Genomic DNA, 20,227 nt, shown 5'->3' with positions numbered 1-20,227 from the left:
ACATTGTATTCAATTGAATAAGACTTTCGGATGAAATCGAAACAATTGCCATGGACAAACATAGTTATTGAACTAAATTCACGTACACCTAATTATAAAAATATCGAAGTCACTATGATCTTCAGCGTGACCTTAAGTTATTCATGAGATAATATTCTAACAACCATTATAAAATACATTACCATTACCATAAACAAGTATATAATGATTCAAGAATATGTTGCTTATGGTATCCTATCGTGTTTATTGAAGTTAAAGCAGATTTAGTGCTTCATGTACCTTCCTACACTTCCGAGTATAACCCTTTTACACAATGTTAATTAATTAGATTATACTCCCACTCAAGTCAGATAAAATTGTTTAAGTATGTATCGTATTTTGGGCATTATACTCGTATTACACGGTTAACTAACAACAAACTAACTGACAACAGTACCAGTCAGTCATTCATTAATTACTGCTGTTTCTTCTGATTTCAGTAATAAACAGCAGCATTATTATATTCTTCTAATATATAAAATTCTCGTGTCACAGTGTTAGTTGCCATATTTTTCAAAACGATTTTGATGCATACTCTAATAAATATTATTATAACGTGGGGTACTAACCTGGTAACAGATAAGGGCCATCCGCCCATCATGTGACCATGAGAAGTGCGTGACTGGCGTGCTTCTGTCGTTGATCAATTCGATGCTCCATCTGCCCTCGTACTTGATCCACACGAAAATAACCCCAGAACTGTCACAAGATGCCAACTTTTGGTACGGCTCGTTCCATTTCACCAAAATAACCTATAAAGAAATATAGTCTTAAGTACTTATTATGTAAAATATATTCAGACATGAGACATTCTGAAGATAGATAACACGTATTCTCATTATTCCCGAAAGGAATAGAACGACGGGTTAAAAATTTGTGAAGAGAATTTTAAACGAAAGTTCAAGATATGCTATGATTAGTGTCTTTCACCTGGGTGCTGCACCAGCTATATAATATAACACTTTAGTTAGAATTGTATATATAAGTAAAAGTAATTTAAGTTTATGGATTGGCCCTTCCATATTTCATAATCATTATCATAACAACCCATTGACCCGTAACTTTAATACACGAACCCATAAAAGCCTCCTTATACCTTAAACCTTATAAATTAGCCCATTATAAGACATATACGAATCTGAAACATATTCATAAAAGTACCTATCTTAATCATGTAGGTATATTACAGACAATTACGTAAATAAGTCGAATCAATCTACCGTCAGTTCGAATCGCGAAAAACTAACAAGAAAGTCTGCTCTTACTATTTCCAATTGTATTACTTTATTTATTATATGCATAATTCGAACGCACCCACTTAATTTATCGAAATAGGGGAGGGTATACTAATAATATAACAAGACATCTGTTTGGAACTAAGGGATGGTTAGTAGACATTCCGTGACCTCGTCCCCATTGTTAAGTGTCCCCCGGGCCCGAGAAAGGCTTCATATATGAACCATTTATTTAAGACAAAAGGTTCATAATAGGCGTTATAACGCAAATTTCAATACAAATCAACACTGAAACATACTGATATAATATAAAAAAGGTTGCTTTAAAAATTTATAATAATAACCCAGAACAATTCGCACAGCGCCTTCTAGTCCAATAATAAGCCATTTTTACATTGATTACATTAATTTAATGCTTACATACAATTTTGTAAGTACACAATGTGTACTAAATACCTATAAACCTAAATATAGAAAACATCATATCACTACAAATGTTTGTTTGTATGTTACGAGAATCCAAACCAGACTTTTGGAAGTAAAGTAAAGAGGCAAGAAGAAAAACATTTTTACTATTTCAGTAACAAATAAGTTGCAAGAACGACTAGAACACGCCTCAATAGTTGTTAAAATAAAATGCAAAAGTTCTGTCTGAGTGATTAATCATACATAGTTGAACTGACACTGCTGGAGTTATAAATATTAAAAGAAATTTTGAAAGTCAATCCATTGTATACACAAGATAAAATATATTCACATATTTTAATTTTGTAATTTGTAGATATTGTTAATAATATTCTTATTGAGTTATTGTGCCTTGGTGGTTATCATAATTTATTATTAATTTCGTTCATGTTTAAAATTCATATACAGATACTCGTATAACAATCATAATCTACTTGTACCACAGATAACATAATCTTATTATAAACGCGAATCTCACGCGTTTGTGAGTATGGATGGATGTTTGTGACTATTACACACAAAAACTACTGAACGGATTTTGATGAAACTTTACATTAATATAGCTTATACATCAGAATAACACATAGGCTATAATTTAAAAGATATTATGTAAATTGGGCGTAACTAGTTTGGGTCAGCTAGTATTACATACATGTACTTAATTTACTAAGATAAAAATCATTATTTACTCATGTCAATAATATTAAAGTAATTTAAAAAATTTTATCGTTATCCCAGAAATGGCGTATACAAAGTCGAGAGTACATTTAGTTGTAAAATTAAAATATGTTAATGACCTACTCAAAAGACTTTCAAGAAGAGCATATCGTAAGAAAAGGTATAAAATGAAATATTTTTTAGTAATTTGCTACGCTCTTATTCTTTGGGCAGCAGTAAAAACAAGTTACGTGTGAATTTAATTAAAACCCCTATCTCATTTGCTTTAGAAGCCGGTTTCTGCGACAGACACCTCTTTTGTATAAAAACATTTTGGCACGAAACTCTAAAAATTAATTGTCGTAATATTAGTTACAACATTCAGTATTACACTTTAGGAACAAGAACAAACATTCAACTAATATTAAGTGAATACAAAAATAAATAATGTGATAGTTAATGAAAATTATGGATGAATGATTGAAATTGTGAATAGAATAGAATAGAAAATCATTTATTCAAATAAACTTACATTGAAGCACTTTTGAGTAGTCATAACATTTTTTTTTTAATCTATCGCTCATTCGGAATGCTGTCTCATCACAAGAAGAACAAGCAAGAAACTTGTGTGTTGCTCTAATAAATAATTTAGTCTTACTTACAATTTAAGTTTAAGTGTGTGAATACAAACCACCGATTAGCACTAATTCAATGAAATAATAAAATAGAAAAAACATTCAATATATAACAACTGGTTAAACAATTAATAAGAGAAAATAAGTCATAGTGATTAGAGCAGACCAGTCCACACAAGCAGCACCCGTTCACGAGTATGACGGATGAGCCAGCCACCATTGCGCTCGACCATATTTTAGGGAGCCCAATGACCCGGCCCACCACGCCGCCACAAGTCTGGACATTTTAGTGAGCATGACTACTCAAAACACCAGACCACGTCATAGCTACTCACTATTGCCATCTGATGGTTATAGTATTCACATTTCACATAAGAATGCATGCGGCAATCAATACAAAAACCGCTACGCTTTCATATTTCTAAAATAATTGAATCAAGAAAGCAATGAGATAAACAAATTATAACGTTGTATGCTAATAAACTAATTATTTACTTGATATTTTGTCGTCTATGAACTCGTCTATCCTGTAATAGGCTTTCTTAATAATAATAACCCGTTTAACATTAGTTACAGCGCCATCAATAGGTACCGAAGTTAAGCAGTGCTAGTGTTATGGGTCCTAGATAACAGATATAAATACGTAACTATATACTGTATTCATAATAATAATACATAGGAAACACCCAAATCAATACAAAGAATCATACTCATGATTACAAATGTTTACTGGTCGAGGAAACGAAACCGCGACCATCGGAATTAAGTCGGGGTGCTCAACTGCTAGACCACCGCAGGCCGAATGGAATTCGTTAACGTTTCCGGCAAGAACTGCTGGATCGATCCGAATGATATTTGGTACATAATTAGATCGTCTCCTAAAATTATGGCTAGGATCTTTTGTACCTGAATCCATGCAAGTAAGGCTACGGGTTACAGACTAAATAGTGAAGGCGACATCAGGTGTGCCGTCAGATTGTTTGTCATTCCTAATACATTAAAAAATATAACTAGTAGTATATAAAGTGCCATTTAAACTTTGACTGTCGAATTAGGTAATAGCATAAAATAGAAGTCATTGGAACTAAAATTATCTATGTTTTAATTACATAGTTTATTTTAGTTCTAAGGACTTCATTCAATGTAAACAATAGTTTATCTCTTGGTATGTTTTAATATTTTTGTAATGTCATAAATAAATATAATATAAAAGATATCATACAATACCCAGCGCTTGTTATTGCATTCCGAGCGTTCTGAACAACAACTTACACTCACTTAAACATAACACTTGGGACGCAGAGGCATCCTCCATGAAATAAAAGAGGGTCTATAAATAATAACGAAACACGCTAGAGACCTGGCCGTTTTTATAGAATAATAACATGTATGCGTTTCACATATGTCATAATTATATAAAATCGCTTATACAAATTCACCGAAGAACTGGCTATATGATCCAGGGCCATTAACCTGCCTGAAAATTAAAAAAACTGAATGAAATAAAGAAAAAATATTCTTATAAACATTACAATAACTTTTTTCAAATTGAAACAGTAATAAAAAATAAGAACTACCTATAAACAAAGGGTTGGCATATAAAACCGGAGTGTTTTACATTCAATTAAAACACTCGTATAATATTGTACAGAGCTAACGTGAGGCGACCGAGGGTTGCGGTAAAATATTGTTATTTTTCTCGCTTAAGGCATTAAATAATACATGGTACGGAGCCGAGTAATGCCTATTATAAAAAAACTTTATTAAGTTATAAAAGTAGCATAACTTTGCCTGATTGTTATTGCCGGCTATGATCGTTGTTTAGTTACAAATATAAAAAAACTACAACTATAAATATTCTGACGACTGCAATTTTATACGCGGCATTATAAAATATTGTTATTATAATTAATGTAATACTTGATACGTCAATATTTTGCTAAGAATTGTCTTCTCGCTGATTATTTTGTATTAGTTTGTAATTATTAACTTAACTGCATGGCTTAGGACTAGATGATGCTGTCGGTAATTGTCGCGAGAAATTATTCTTACATTACTGAAATTAAATTAAAATAATATAAAGTATATCTAATGCAAATAATTTCATTTAAATAGGAATATTTTATTTACACTTTGATAGTAGGTATACTATGAAATTCAATCGAGCTTGTAAAATACAGACTTATGCGGTTTATTGCCAAGTAAGGTTACGAAAATTTGATTACGGTCGTTTCCAATACTGTGTACAATTTTGCGCTACGGAGCTTGGAAGTCGAGTTTATTGTTATTGTACCGAAGAACGGCATCGTTTCAAATACTAGCTTCTGTGCGGTAAGGCACAAGCAAGAAAATCAAATAGTAGAAACTTAGCAAGTTGCTCCTAAGAATATAATATGCTAAAAGATACTTACCTCAATCACAGAACAGTACTCTATAAACGATAGATAAAGTACTGTTCTGTGATAGCTACGAATATTATAAAGCAGAAAGATTTAATTTTTTACTGGTTTGAATGGAACGCGGAGAACGCCGAGGGGCATATCTAGTAATAAGATATACCTACATATTTAATATAGGTAGGTACAATATTTATTAACCAGAAAAAGTTACTTCGAATACCATTCCACATAAAAATCTTTTTAGGAATTTAATTTTGTAGGTTTTAGAGTAGATTCAGCGTTACATGAAATTATCTTTACGTTATCATTTATTTAATTATAGTAACAATAATATTGAACTATATAATCATCTTCAGTCAGAGAATCATAAGACACGTGTTATGACTATATCTTATGTATGTAAAATCAAGGCAAAAGGACCGCAAATGCGGGCACTATTCGGAACATTCTAAACTACATCGTAATAGGGTCTCCACATTAATCAACACTCCGCTTTAGATGTTGTGACAGTAACTACTCACAACATCTAAAGCGAGAATGACGATGTCCTCAAACATCGTCATTCTCTTGCCTACTTAAAACGTAAATACTTAGCTGGTACATACATCAGATCTATGTCCACGCAGGTTGTAGTTGGTGCGTAGCGGCAGTTCATGAGGGCGACGTGCATGCGAAGACGTGAACGTAACGCCAACCACACCGCGCACATTACCAGTTGCCAGCCATCCTTCCTGGTAATAGTTGTTGCGATTCAGCTTCCAACCCTCCTCCTATAGAAATAAATAGCATTTTGAATCGCATTGCTTATGTATTTGTGTAGACCTTGACATTTGTGCTCAAAGACTTTACTGTTTTGTAAATTAGGCGTTTTATACACGATTGTGTTTTGTTTAACAAGGAGGACGAGAAGGCGGAACATTGTAGAGATATACAACATTCATTGTAGAGAATGTTAGGAATAGCAATCTGGGATCAATTAATCAAAAAAAGATTAAGTTGGCGAAAACAATATCCAAATATATTATGAATCGATTTATCAAACTTCGATCAGAATTATTCAAAAACAATTCTTTCCTCAAAGAATAGTACAGTACCGGTATTAGTATTAATATTTAGGTAGCTAGTAGTACCATAGTATTTTGTACAAAATGTATACAAATAGGTTTACCATATCTTTAGTGCCTACAGTATACAAACTCTACTTAGTTTGGAAAATATTACGCTACGAGCTATGTCAGGGTTTATTATACTGGAATCGAGGTCTGAGTTTACCGATTATAAATGTATTTACAGTAAAATATGTATAGCTTGACATTATTATTAAAAATATAACAAATCTGAATTAAATACGCTTATGATAGTTTCTATGAAATTAGCTAAATGTTAGCTGCTAATTATTAGTTGTATATAAATTTTATATTTCTCAGATGTTAATGAAAGTTACAAGTTGTAGGTATATACTTAAATTCGTTCTTCTTTTCAAACTGGATAGACATAATTACATATTATTGTACATATATTTTTTTATTTAATACTAACCCGCCTCGACTTCGCACGAGTGTACCCACATGTATTATACATATAAAACGTAATAATGTATAGAAATTTTGCACGCCTGTATGCAAGCTGTATGTATTCAACATTGTACATAACATTCAATAATGTAAGACCTACTTGTAACTCTGCAAACAAATAAATAAAAAAATCTCTTAAATCATTCTATCTATTGCTAAAAACTGCATTAAAATCCATTGCCTAGTTTAAAAGCTCTCAGCTAAGCTAACAGACAGCCGACGCCACTTTGAAAGCTCGTATTATGATGACTATGACGAAATTTATATCGTCGATATATGTTAGCATTTGTTTTAAATCGTATAAAATATATATATATTATAAAAACATGTTATACATACAGATATCACTACATTTCTCAACGTTGTAGGTATAATAGTAAATAAATACTACGCAATGCTACGCGTGTAGAGCAATACTACAATAACAACTAAACTATACCCGCCCGTGTACATTAAATAAACAATTTACTTACACGGAAACTTTACTCCCAAGTGTAATTCAAACAATTTATAGGTACAAGGGGAAATGTGCAATCAACAAACTTAATAAAACAAGTCTAACTGACTAGAAATGACGCCGGTCCGGAGATCGAAATCGAAATTGCCAATTAGTCAGATCAGTATTTCCATTATTCGTTTATCGACGCCCATTTATTAATAGTGATGACTTGTCACTAAACATCCAGGATTAAATGTCGAATCCGATCAACAGGTTGTAAGGAAAAAGTCTTCGATTACGCGAACAGTTGGCCCTTATCTGACAATATATAATAGTTGTTATATCTACTTTCTTCCTCTCGTACATACCTATACAAGGGAAAAGCATTGTCGATAGTCCTTATCTGATCTGGAGTGCAGTAATTTTAACGTTGCTATGTAAGTGTGTATCTATCTTTGTTGCATCGCAGCTCTTCAACAGATGGACCGATTTTGAGAAGTTTTCTTTTTAAGTTTTCTAGTATGCATAATATGCATACTATCTTACTAATATTATAAACGCGAAAGTTTATGAGCATGGATGGATGTTTGTTACTCTATCCCGCAAAAAACTACTGAACGGATTATGATAAAACTGTACAGTAATATAGCTTATAAATCAGAATAACAAATAGACTACGATCTAAAAAGTTACTATTTTGGTTGGGCGGAATATAATGATAAATGTCAAGTAAGTGGGATACAGAAGAAGTTGCGCGGGTCAGCTAGTATAATATAATATATTTACATATACATTTGTACACAGATGTTCTTACATTCGTAAAAATATAATGCGCGATAATGTAAGTGGGTAAATGGCCGAAATTTGGAGTAAGGCGATCGAAGCGTTATTTTCTCCAACTTTATTAGGAGCCTTGGCTATTCTCTACTACAATTACATTAAAGTGGGACGGACAGTACAGATGGACGAAATACAATTACAGCGTGGGTGGTTACGATCACAGAACGGTATGTACGGTCGTAGTATGAGAAGGAATTTAATTAAATTATAAGATTACATTCTAAATATAGCTCATGTATTTCAATCACTCAATCAATTTTGTTGATTGAGTGATTGGATAACAGACAGTATAAAGGGCTAACCTTTCTGCTTACGTCAAGTTAGACATTCTAAATATTACTCTTCTGAGTGACCTCTTTTCATCTACATATAATAGCCATTTCAGCCGCCAAGCAGTCTCTGTTGATTGAAAATAAGATAAGGCAGTGAAATTACAGGATAAGAACAGGTGACAGGTGAGAGGACATCTTGGTCCACCGGAATGGTAACATATAAGTGGGCGTCGCATGATAACATGATGTCCATAGTGCTGTTCATGTATATAAGCGATAGTTTCCACATACCATTAGTTGGGCCGTCACCATGTTTGCCATTCTAATTACAATACAAAATCTCTAACGGTATATACAGTGTGTGCCAAATCCAAGCCTAAAAGCCATGTAACTGTTTTTTTCCCTATTTGACACTATACCTATAGAGTATATCACATAGTTATAATATCTATGTGTTATTCTGATATATAAACTATATTAGTGTAAAGTTTTATTAAAAAGAACTAATATAGTAGGTATTACTCAAAAGAACAACAAAGATCCCTTTGTCCATCCAAACATACTTTCCCCTTTAATAAATAATTAATAAGATTAGTAGGATTAGTTTGGTATTTCAGTAGTATACAAAAGAACAAAATCACGCTTGCATGCAACCCGGCTGCGACCCGAAATGTTGAGAGTTTAAATACCGGCCAGGTAGTAAAAAAGTTGCGTTGTATGTCAATTTACATTTTTGACTACGTTGGATTCTGTATAACCCACGAAGTATGGACTTGTTGTACCCTCCTCCGCTTGATCCCCCGTCCAATTCAAACGGGAATCGATATTACAATGGCCTGAGCCGAAGTTTGAACCCCTAGTGGTGCCCTCAAACTAAAGTCGTATCCGTCAGGCGGGAGTTGGCCTTCCGGTGAAGCTGTAAAGGCCAGCTGCGGCCAACAGCATTAGAGTAGTCCGAAAAAAAAACGTGTTGTACACACTATAATGCCGGCAATCTCCAACGTCTGACCTGACTCTACTCATATAACTCATCGACGTCTCTACATGGAAGATATACGAAAAAAACTATTATTAAAGAACTTTATTTTTTACTTTATGCTAATACTAATGTTAACGGACGAACATTAATCCGTTTATAAGCAAAAAAAGTATAAAAGAATAAATTCGCGGGCAACGCGGGCAACTTCAACTAGTAAGAGTATATAATAAATATGATCTAAAGATAACAAATGAGACCATATTTTGAAACATGACTCGGTTAGACCTCTTTGTAGTAATATATGAAAGCTCAGCGAAAATTAGGTGCTTCAATTTCTATTGAAGCTGAGACTCGTCATTACCAAAAATAATAATAGAACAAAAGCATTTTACATTCTTTTGTTAACTGTTCGTTTCATAAAATACAAAGATTATGTAGTACAAATACAGTGTAAATACGAATACGAATTTTCCTTTTAGTATTTTTTATAATAGCTCTATATATATATATATATATATATATATATATATATATATAAATATCCCCTTGGGCACTTTGTGGCTCAGACGTGCCGTATAGGTAGTTTTTTGTTGATCCTTTTTCACTTGTTGATCCGGAGGCCTTTTGTTGATCTAATGCCAGCTGACGATATATAAATGTTGATCCTTTTTGAGCCACAACTGTCACGACGAGTAATAATAATAATTAAGCGATTTATACACGATTTTATACAAATCCACCTTTTTGGCATTCGACCACTTCTTGATCCAATTCAAACGGGCCAATCAGGGTGCAGCATTTGCCAAGGGCTTCCTCATTGGCACGTTTGGACTACTACATTATGGCTACAGTAACTTAATAATGTCTAGCTAGTATTTCAAGAATAATAGTCTATCTAATCTAAATATTTATAGAAATCAGTCTAGAGGAACGTGACTCCAGATCAAACCTCAATACTTGTTATTTTTTGGACGGGAATTTTTCCTTTAGTAACAACGTTACTGAGCGAATGAAGAGAAGACGTAACGGCGGATCCAGGGGGAGCGTCATGGAGGTCTTGGGAGTCATGGGGGCGTCATGACTCTCCCCCCTTACCCCAGGACTTAGGTAGACCACTAATTGAACTAAAAAATAATGAAACAGCAAATTTTTTTGCACGATCGGAGTGTTGGTGCAGTAGTATTAATTATAATTAAACATTGTTACTTAAAATATAACAGTTAAAGTACTATAACACTAAAAGCAAAATAGGTATTTTCAAAATACTTTTTCAAAATAAATTACCCTTTGAGTTTTTGTCCAAACCTCAGATATTTTATTTATTTTAGGTATATCAATCATTACATAGTATAGTATAGTATAAAACAAAGTCGCTGTCGCATCTAACAAGTACATAAATAAAGAAAGAAGACTTTTTGGCTCTGAATATATTTCAAAAATCAATTACTTGTGTTAATCAATTTATATACTCTTTCTTATTTCATAGTACTTGTTTTGATCCGAGTATATACAGATACCGTAACGGTCTATTAATTATGAATTTATTATACCTAACCTAGATATTCTATTTTGATGAAACTCCGTGTAGTAGTAGTATCCGATAAGGGTATGCGAACCCTAAGTATTATTTCAAAATGACCAGTAACTTTGAATTTTGAATTTTGATTTTAATAAGCCTTTGAATCAACTTACCAAACGGACGCTCAAGGTTCGATTCCCGCCACCGATTTTTTTTGTTATTTTTTTTTTGTCTTTATTCTAATTTTAAATTAACTATTTTAATAATTAAATGAATTTAATCGAACAAAACGTTGTTAAGTATTCAATTAATTTTAATTTACATTACCTATTGTACTTTCTAAATTGTAAAGCAGCTAACAATTATAGTAAGATCTTATAAATAACTAACACAACAAGTAAAATATTTTAAATGTATTTTCTTTATTATTACAAATATTTTTTATGCATAATATAATAGTTAATATCACTTACAATTAATTTAATACTTAACAACGATTTTATCGATTAAATTCATTTAAATATAACCCATAAATGTATAAATATTATATATAAATAAATACATAATGATCTGATAATCAAATTATAAGTACAGTCTCAAATTGAAAGTAAGAAAAACAGAAAATATAGAGAGAACTATAGGGATATAACAGAAAGATGTGAAAAATGGAGAAGGACAGTAAAAAAGTTACAAATTTAAATAAATTTGCCGCAATTTCTGTTTAAATGAATTTATTACATTATTATATATATTAGGCATACGACTAGCCTTATGACTGTTACTTTTTTTTTAATCTATACATCTATACATGTAAATAAAATTGGAGTGTCTGTTTGCAATATTGAAATAACCGTTTTTACTACTTGCATATGAATATAAATACGGTACATACACCAAAATAACATATTTTACAAGTTTTGTCTGTCTGTCTGTCTGTTTGTTCCGGCTAATCTCTGAAATAGCTGGACCGATTTTGACGGGACTTTTTTTGGCAAGTAGCTGATGTAATAAGGATTAACTTACGCTACTGTTATTTTAGAAAAATAAAATAAAATTTCACGCGGACGAAGTCGCTGGGGCCAGCTAGTCTATAGATATACCGAGATTTAATATTTAAGTTGCTATTATGTTGTTGACAAAATTTTACTGTAATGTTACTATTACGTTATCCTACACAATTTGTATTATTTTGGATGAAAAAAAAAAAAAATAAATAATAATCTATACATATAAATAAAATTGGAGTGTCTGTTTGTAATATTGAAATAACCGTTTTTTACTACATGCATATGAATATATATAAGGTACATATACCAAAATAACAATTTTTATAATTTTTGTCTGTCTGTCTGTCGGTCTGTTTGTTCCGGCTAATCTCTGAAATGGCTGGACCGATTTTGACGGTACTTTTTTTTGGCAGGTAGCTGATTTATAAGGAGTAACTTAGGTTACTTTTATTTTAGAAAAATAAAGTTTAATTCCACGCGGACGAAGTCGCGGGAACAGCTTGTTTTTAATAAAAACGGTTTATTTCATAGAAAAAACATCTTTTTTGTGGTACTTGAGAATGTTGAAGCCTGTTGTTTGTATTATTGAAATAACCGTTTTTTACTACTTGCATATGAATATAAATACGGTACATACACCAAAATAACATATTTTACAATTTTTGTCCGTCTGTCTGTTTGTTCCAGCTAATCTCTGAAATGGCTGGACCGATTTTGACGGGACTTTTTTTGGCAGGTAGCCGATGTAATAAGGAGTAACTTAGGCTACTTTTATTTTAGAAAAATAAAGTTAAAAACCACGTGGACGAAGTCGCGGGAACAGCTACTGTATAATATATTAGAGATACCAACGTGTTTTTTTATTGATGACTAGCTGTACACGGGATTTCGTCCGTGTGGAATTTCACTTTATTTTTATAAAATATAAGAAGTTAAATTCCACGCGGACGAAGTCGCGTGTACAGCTAGTTGTCGGTAGTCTAGCGATTTAGCTAGCACACCGCTTTGATTCCTGCTTGGTGGTCGAGGGTTCGATTCCTCGCACGCTGCAAACATTTGTATTCATGAGTATGATTGTTTGTAACGGTCTGGGTGTTTTCTATGTATAGATAATATATATGTATTTACGACAAAAAATCTTTGTATTTATATCAGTTGTCTAGTACCCATAACATAATCTTCAGCTAGCTTAACTTGGGTCTAGACGAAGCTGTGTGAATTGTCTTGAGATTACTATTATTACTATAATAAATCTTTTCAAATCAGCCGATGTTTATTTTTGCCATAATACGTGCTGTTACCATGTGATAATATTACGTACTTATTACTGTTTTAAATGTGATGCGTTCATTATTTGTATTTCCTTTGAATTAAAGACAAATGTATATATATATATACATTTATATAAACTTGCACACTTAGTTGATCCAGCCACGATCCGTAGATATTGCTGATTCCACTGTCTCTCTCTCTTTCTACCACTATAACGGTAGCGTGGCGGAACGGCAACATGTTGCCGTTCCGCGTTCTACCACTATCTTTGTATTCTAGTATGCGATGTTGCCGTTCCGGCCGAGACCATGCGTTGTTGCCAAATGTATTCGTCGATAGTAGTAGATACTCGATATATATTTTTTCAACAATTTCTTGCAATAGTGAATCCGTATCGGCAAAATTTTTTAAATGCACAAAGATTTTTTGGCTCTGAATATATTTAAAAATCATTTACTTGTGTGTTGATGAATTTATATACTAGTAAATGAAGTACCTAATACTTGTTTTGATTTGAATAGGTAGCGATATTATGAATTTATTATACGTAATCTAAAGATTTTGACGAAATAAAAGTAATTAGTTATCTGTTAACCTTGACTTCATGCTGGCACCAGTATTATCAGATGATGAACATACTCTTCGAAAACTTACAGCAGAAATATCGTGTTTGGACTCATTAGATAGGTCTCGATGAATAGAGTTTAAAAAACTTAAAATAAATGGTAAATTAGAAATAATGTATAAATACCACTTACGTAAAATTCAACCACTTTAAACTTAATAATAATAATAATTAGGAAAAGAGAAAAGCTATACATGCACTGAAAGTAATTGATGCCTTCCACACAATATTTTCAGTATTAAACAACTCTGTTTGTTCAGTAAAAGTGTAAATACACTGGTAACCTTTAATCATATTTTATATGCAAACATTACATATACAAACCCTAAAGTTTTATTTCAGAATAGCCAGCAGTTTTCAAGAAATAAGTCTTTGAAATTGTACGTGTAACTTATATATATACTAGTTTTTTCACCATAACAAACAACACCAATATGGCCTAGTTAGTAGTTTACCTGTGTACCAATTAATAATAATAGTAATCTCAGGACAATTCACACAGCTTCATCTAGGCCCAAGTTAAGCTAGCTGAAGATTATGTTATGGGTACCAGACAACTGATATAAATACAAAGATTTTTTTCGTAAATACATATATATTATCTATACATAGAAAACACCCAGACCGTTACAAACAATCCTACTCATGAATACAAATGTTTGCAGCGTGCGAGGAATCGAACCCTCGACCACCAAGCAGGAATCAAAGCAGTGTGCTAAATCGCTAGACTACCGACAACTAGCTGTACACGCGACTTCGTCCGCGTGGAATTTAACTTCTTATATTTTAGAAAAATAAAGTGAAATTCCACACGGACGAAATCCCGTGTACAGCTAGTCATCAATAAAAAAACACGTTGGTATCTCTAATATATTATACAGTAGCTGTTCCCGCGACTTCGTCCACGTGGTTTTTAACTTTATTTTTCTAAAATAAAAGTAGCCTAAGTTACTCCTTATTACATCAGCTACCTGCCAAAAAAAGTCCCGTCAAAATCGGTCCAGCCATTACAGAGATTAGCTGGAACAAACAGACAGACGGACAAAAATTGTAAAATATGTTATTTTGGTGTATGTACCGTATTTATATTCATATGCAAGTAGTAAAAAACGGTTATTTCAATATTACAAACAACAGGCTTCAACATTCTCAAGTACCACAAAAAAGATGTTTTTTCTATCAAATAAACCGTTTTTATTAAAAACAAGCTGTCCCCGCGACTTCGTCCGCGTGGAATTTAACTTTATTTTTCTAAAATAAAAGTAACCTAAGTTACTCCTTGTAAATCAGCTACCTGCCAAAAAAAGTACCGTCAAAATCGGTCCAGCCATTTCAGAGATTAGCCGGAACAAACAGACCGACAGACAGACAGACAAAAATTATAAAAATTGTTATTTTGGTATATGTACCTTATATATATTCATATGCATGTAGTAAAAAACGGTTATTTCAGTATTACAAACAGACACTCCAATTTTATTTATATGTATAGATGTATAGATTATTATTTATTTATTTATTTATTCATCCAAAATAATACAAATTGTGTAGGATAACGTAATAGTAATATTACAGTAAAATTTTGTCAACAACATAATAGCAACTTAAATATTAAATCTCGGTATATCTATAGACTAGCTGGCCCCAGCGACTTCGTCCGCGTGAAATTTTATTTTATTTTTCTAAAATAACAGTAGCGTAAGTTACTCCTTATTACATCAGCTACTTGCCAAAAAAAGTCCCGTCAAAATCGGTCCAGCTATTTCAGAGATTAGCCGGAACAAACAGACGGACAGACAAAACTTGTAAAATATGTTATTTTGGTGTATGTACCGTATTTATATTCATATGCAGGTAGTAAAAAACGGTTATTTCAATATTACAAACAGACACTCCAATTTTATTTACATGTATAGATGTATAGATTAAAAAAAAAGTAACAGTCATAAGGCTAGTCGTATGCCTAATATATATAATAATGTAATAAATTCATTTAAACAGAAATTGCGGGAACATTATTTAAATTTGTAACTTTTTTACTGTCCTCCTTTTTTCACATCTTTCTGTTATATCCCTATAGTTCTCTCTATATTTTCTGTTTTTCTTACTTTCAATTTGAGACTGTACTTATAATTTGATTATCGGATCATTATGTATTTATTTATACATTTATGGGTTATATATTTATGTATGTATATTGTTATTTTTTTATAGAAATGTATATTTTGCTTATCTTTATTATCTTTATGAATCTTTTTTTGACATTTCTTATTTATATTAGTGCACCGCCAATAATCTTTCGCTGCACCACTCATGGTTGCCTGGTAAATAACGCGGCAAGATATTAAGTCCGCCACATGTACAATTTTTTTTGTGCATTAAAGTTAAATAAATAAAAAAAATACAATACTGTTTAATGAAAATGCGTATTGTCTAGTGCTTTGAGATGTATCAAAATAAGGTCAACAAAAAAGTCCGTGATGGTATATGTCTATCTCTCAAGGATAACCAACAATAACCATTTTTTATCTTTTACATTTTACGGGAATTTTTTTTATCGTATGTTTCCCTTAAAATCATGTAAACTATGCTATTATGTCATAATCTAAAGAAATAATAATATTTTATAGTGAAATATCCACTATAAAATACCAAAAAGTAGCAATGTAATTCGTTACGCGCGAATCAGGTGTTATAAGGTCAAAGGTCGGTGCACCCCGCGTATTTGATAAATCTAAAGCTTCTCTGGATGTCTTTAAGAGAAAATGGCAGTATGTACGTGTATATGTCACACAAGTCCTTAAGTGATAAGTTTTTCAAATGTACAATATAGAATAAATATTTTTAAGTACAGTACTTACGTACATTAATATAATACCTACTTTTTACTTGTATCTATTGTTATCAAAATTAAATTATAAGTTCTTAACTTGACCACGACTATGTGACCCTCTCTTGGCGCCAAAACGAGTGAAAAAATGAACAGCATACGACGACGACGCAGTACCTATAGAGTGGAGCAACTGCTTATTCAGTTTTATTCAACTATTTAGTCCCTCCACCGTTACAATGAATGGAGGCGGATATTACAATGTACGTAGCATTGCGAATATAAAATATCTAGATTAGGTATAATAAATTCATAATTCATAGGCCGTTACGGTATCAGAGCCAAAAAGTCTTCTTTCTTTGTTTATGTACTGTTAGATGCGACAGCGACTTTGTTTTTATATTACTATGTAATGATTGATATACCTAAAATAAATAAAATATCTGAGGTTTGGACAAAAATTCAAAAGGTACTTTATTTTGAAAAAGTATTTTGAAAATACCTATTTTGCATTTAGTATTTGAAATACAAAAACAAAACTATTATTGTTTTTAGAGTGACATTTCTATGAATTCACTGTCGATAGCGAGCGGTGGGATGGAAAAAGATAACCGTTTATAAATATATAATAAATAGCCCTGGACAATTAACACAGACTGATACTGAACTGATATAGATATTTTTATTTTGTAAATACATATATAATATACATATAAAACACCCAGACCGATGAAAACAATCGATGACCGATGAGTACAATTGTTTGCACCGTGCGAGAAATCGAACCCGCGACCATCGGATGTAAAGCGGTGTGACCACCGAGGCAGTCGAAATATATAAATAATCCTATGAATTTAATTTATTCTAATTTGTTTGTGTGCGCGGGGTGCGGTGTACGGTGCTCCCCCTTGCCTCCACCGTTGCTGGAGCTTGCATGTATGGAGCATTGCGAATATAAAATATCTAGATTAGTAAATTCATAATTGATAGACCGTTACGGTATCTATATATATTCGGATTAAAATAAGTATCGCAGTAAGGACCAGTATAAAAAGTGATCAACATAATTAATTGATTTTTGAAATATATATACAGAGCCAAAAAGTCTTTGTGTATTCAAAAAATATCTAATTTGTTTGTGTGCGCGGGGTGCGGTGTACGGTGCAGGGGGGACCCTGCCTCCACCGTTGCTGGAGCTTGCATGTATGGAGCATTGCGAATATAAAATATCTACATTAGTAAATTAATAAATTCATAATTGATAGACCGTTACGGTATCTATATATATTCGGATGTAAATAAGTATCGCAGTAAGGACGAGTATATAAAGTGATCAACATAATTAATTGATTTTTGGAATATATTCAGAGCCAAAAAGTCTTTGTGTATACCAAAAATTTAGCCGTTCGGAGCCATTCAGTCACGAATTATTAGTAAAAAAAGTGTCGAGTATATCGTACTATCGACGAATATATATGGCCACATCGCAAAATAGAATGCGACGTTGCCATACCGCCTGAGATATACGCGATAGAGGTCAAGTTATTCAGTGCAAAAGGTGGAATCGGCAAGTGTTTAGGTTGTGGCGTGATCAACAAAGTGCCCAAAGAGGTGTTTATATATGTATATATATATATAACTTATTGTATACGAATATTGCTACAATGTTCGCTCAAAATGTGGCCAAATGACTGTGCTCAAAGTGCGAAATGTCTGTATTTTCTAATATAGCATCCCTGATACACTTGCGCATATTATTTTTCAGTTATTATATTTACTAATGTAGATACGTCAGCAAATAATAAAATCATATGTGCTCCGACTGCCTAGGAAGACTATGTGCAAAGTAGTCTGTGTACATCTGTTTCACCTATTTCAGCCATCACGCAGCTTATAGGCAGTGAAATTATTAGGCACTGAGGGACGACCCCTTAGTATACCTACTTCGTAATGACTACTATGATAGTTAGGCTTTTTGTAATTCCTTCGAGTAGGAAATTATCATACCAACATTTTTAATGTAAAAGTGTGTTTTTATGATTGTTATGTTTCAAAACTAAACGACGAAGATTATATCATGAGGACAGACATAGGTTATCTGTTATACCAAAAAGCAGATAAAGTTGCGGGTAACAGCTAATTATAAATATTTTATATACCTACATTATTTTTAATACCTACAAGCTAGATTTACTACCTATTAGAATAAAAATTCTATAATCATAGATCCATTATAAACTTTGCTGTAAATACATTATAAACAGGAAAATTGTTGAGAATTTTCCACAATATTGAATCACCGGGGTCCCATTTAAACTGTTGGGAATCCATAGGAAACAAAAGCGTCAGTAGGTGGTAAGCTTTGAATAGAAATGTAAATAAATAGGTCAAAAGCCGTGGACACGAAGGAAGGTTAATTGAATGGGGGTCTCTAGTTCTCTGGCCCTCACTTCGTCGCTGTAACATAGATTACAATTGCCGAGTTTCCACCGTCCATCCACAAGTCTTTCTAGCCAAAGTACGGCCCGCACAAAATTGCTTTCTTTCTACGTCGCAGAGAAATGGAAACTTAATGCACTGTAATAATGCGCCGCAATTACGCCTGACGTGACTTTGATGATACTGTAATCTATTCGCGTTTTACCAAAACTGTTGCGGTTTCTGAATAAAACGTAATTACTAGGTGGATTAGTCAGAACGATTGTATTTGGAATGTAATTACCTAATAAGTTTTCCATTAATATTTGTCTATATATTTAGGTACTTTATTAACCTATTACTGTCTAAATGACTGAAGTTTACAGAATATTAAATTGTAATTTGTATTAAAGCTTTATATTAAGCTAAAAAGAAATTAAACAAGCAAGTCATGTACGTTCAGTAGGTATACCACTTTAAATAAGTGATAACAAAAATAAGCCTCACCTCCGGCAACTCATCTGGCACCTTCCCCATCCACGACAGCGACAATATTGTGCAGTCGCATTTAGCGTTCACGTTCCTCTCAAAATGTAGATGCATTTTCGATGTTTCTATTAACACTTAAAAGTAAATTCGATACATCGTTAAGATGTAGTCACGCGCGCGGTTGCGACGTCCGTACAAGTTCTAGATTTAACGTAAACATTGTACAAAAACTAAAGATGATGCATTTAAGGACTGGACGCGATATTTCATTTATGTGGTTGTGTGATATGAGTCGTAGACCGGACGGGTGCGCGTCTCTGGGCACTCCGTTAACTTGACGGAGGGTGACAACCGAAGGGCCTTCAGCCGTCGCCAGTCGGCGCAGGTATTGATTACGCGCAGGGGGTGCCGCGCAGAACCTGCGACCTCTGTCGCTATGAGCAAAGTTACGGAAAAGCGGAAAATCCAATGGGGAAATACGCGGAGATGGCGCTGAGATGCTTACCTCCATTGTTTTTATATACCACTAAGAA

General features: G+C 32.8%; 1 protein-coding gene across 1 annotated transcript in view; it reads right to left on the bottom strand.

The window, feature by feature from the left end:
• LOC131850456 (tubby-related protein 4) overlaps positions 1-19,874 on the bottom strand; it is a 44,203-nt gene extending 24,329 nt beyond the window's left edge. The window contains exons 1-3 of the mRNA XM_059200677.1: positions 19,713-19,874; positions 6,036-6,200; positions 609-791 (exon numbers count right to left, since the gene is read on the bottom strand). Coding sequence (XP_059056660.1) covers positions 609-791; positions 6,036-6,200; positions 19,713-19,808 — 444 coding nt within the window. The 5' untranslated portion in view covers positions 19,809-19,874. The remainder of the gene's footprint in view (positions 1-608; positions 792-6,035; positions 6,201-19,712) is intronic.
• Between the last annotated feature and the right edge of the window lie 353 nt (positions 19,875-20,227).

This window comes from Achroia grisella, unplaced genomic scaffold (genome assembly GCF_030625045.1).
Source record: "Achroia grisella isolate CSIRO2021 unplaced genomic scaffold, CSIRO_AGI_Agris_v1 utg770, whole genome shotgun sequence".
Lineage (NCBI taxonomy): Eukaryota > Metazoa > Arthropoda > Insecta > Lepidoptera > Pyralidae > Achroia > Achroia grisella.
Note: the sequence above shows the minus strand (reverse complement) of the source record. Positions and strands in the feature narration are given on the sequence as shown.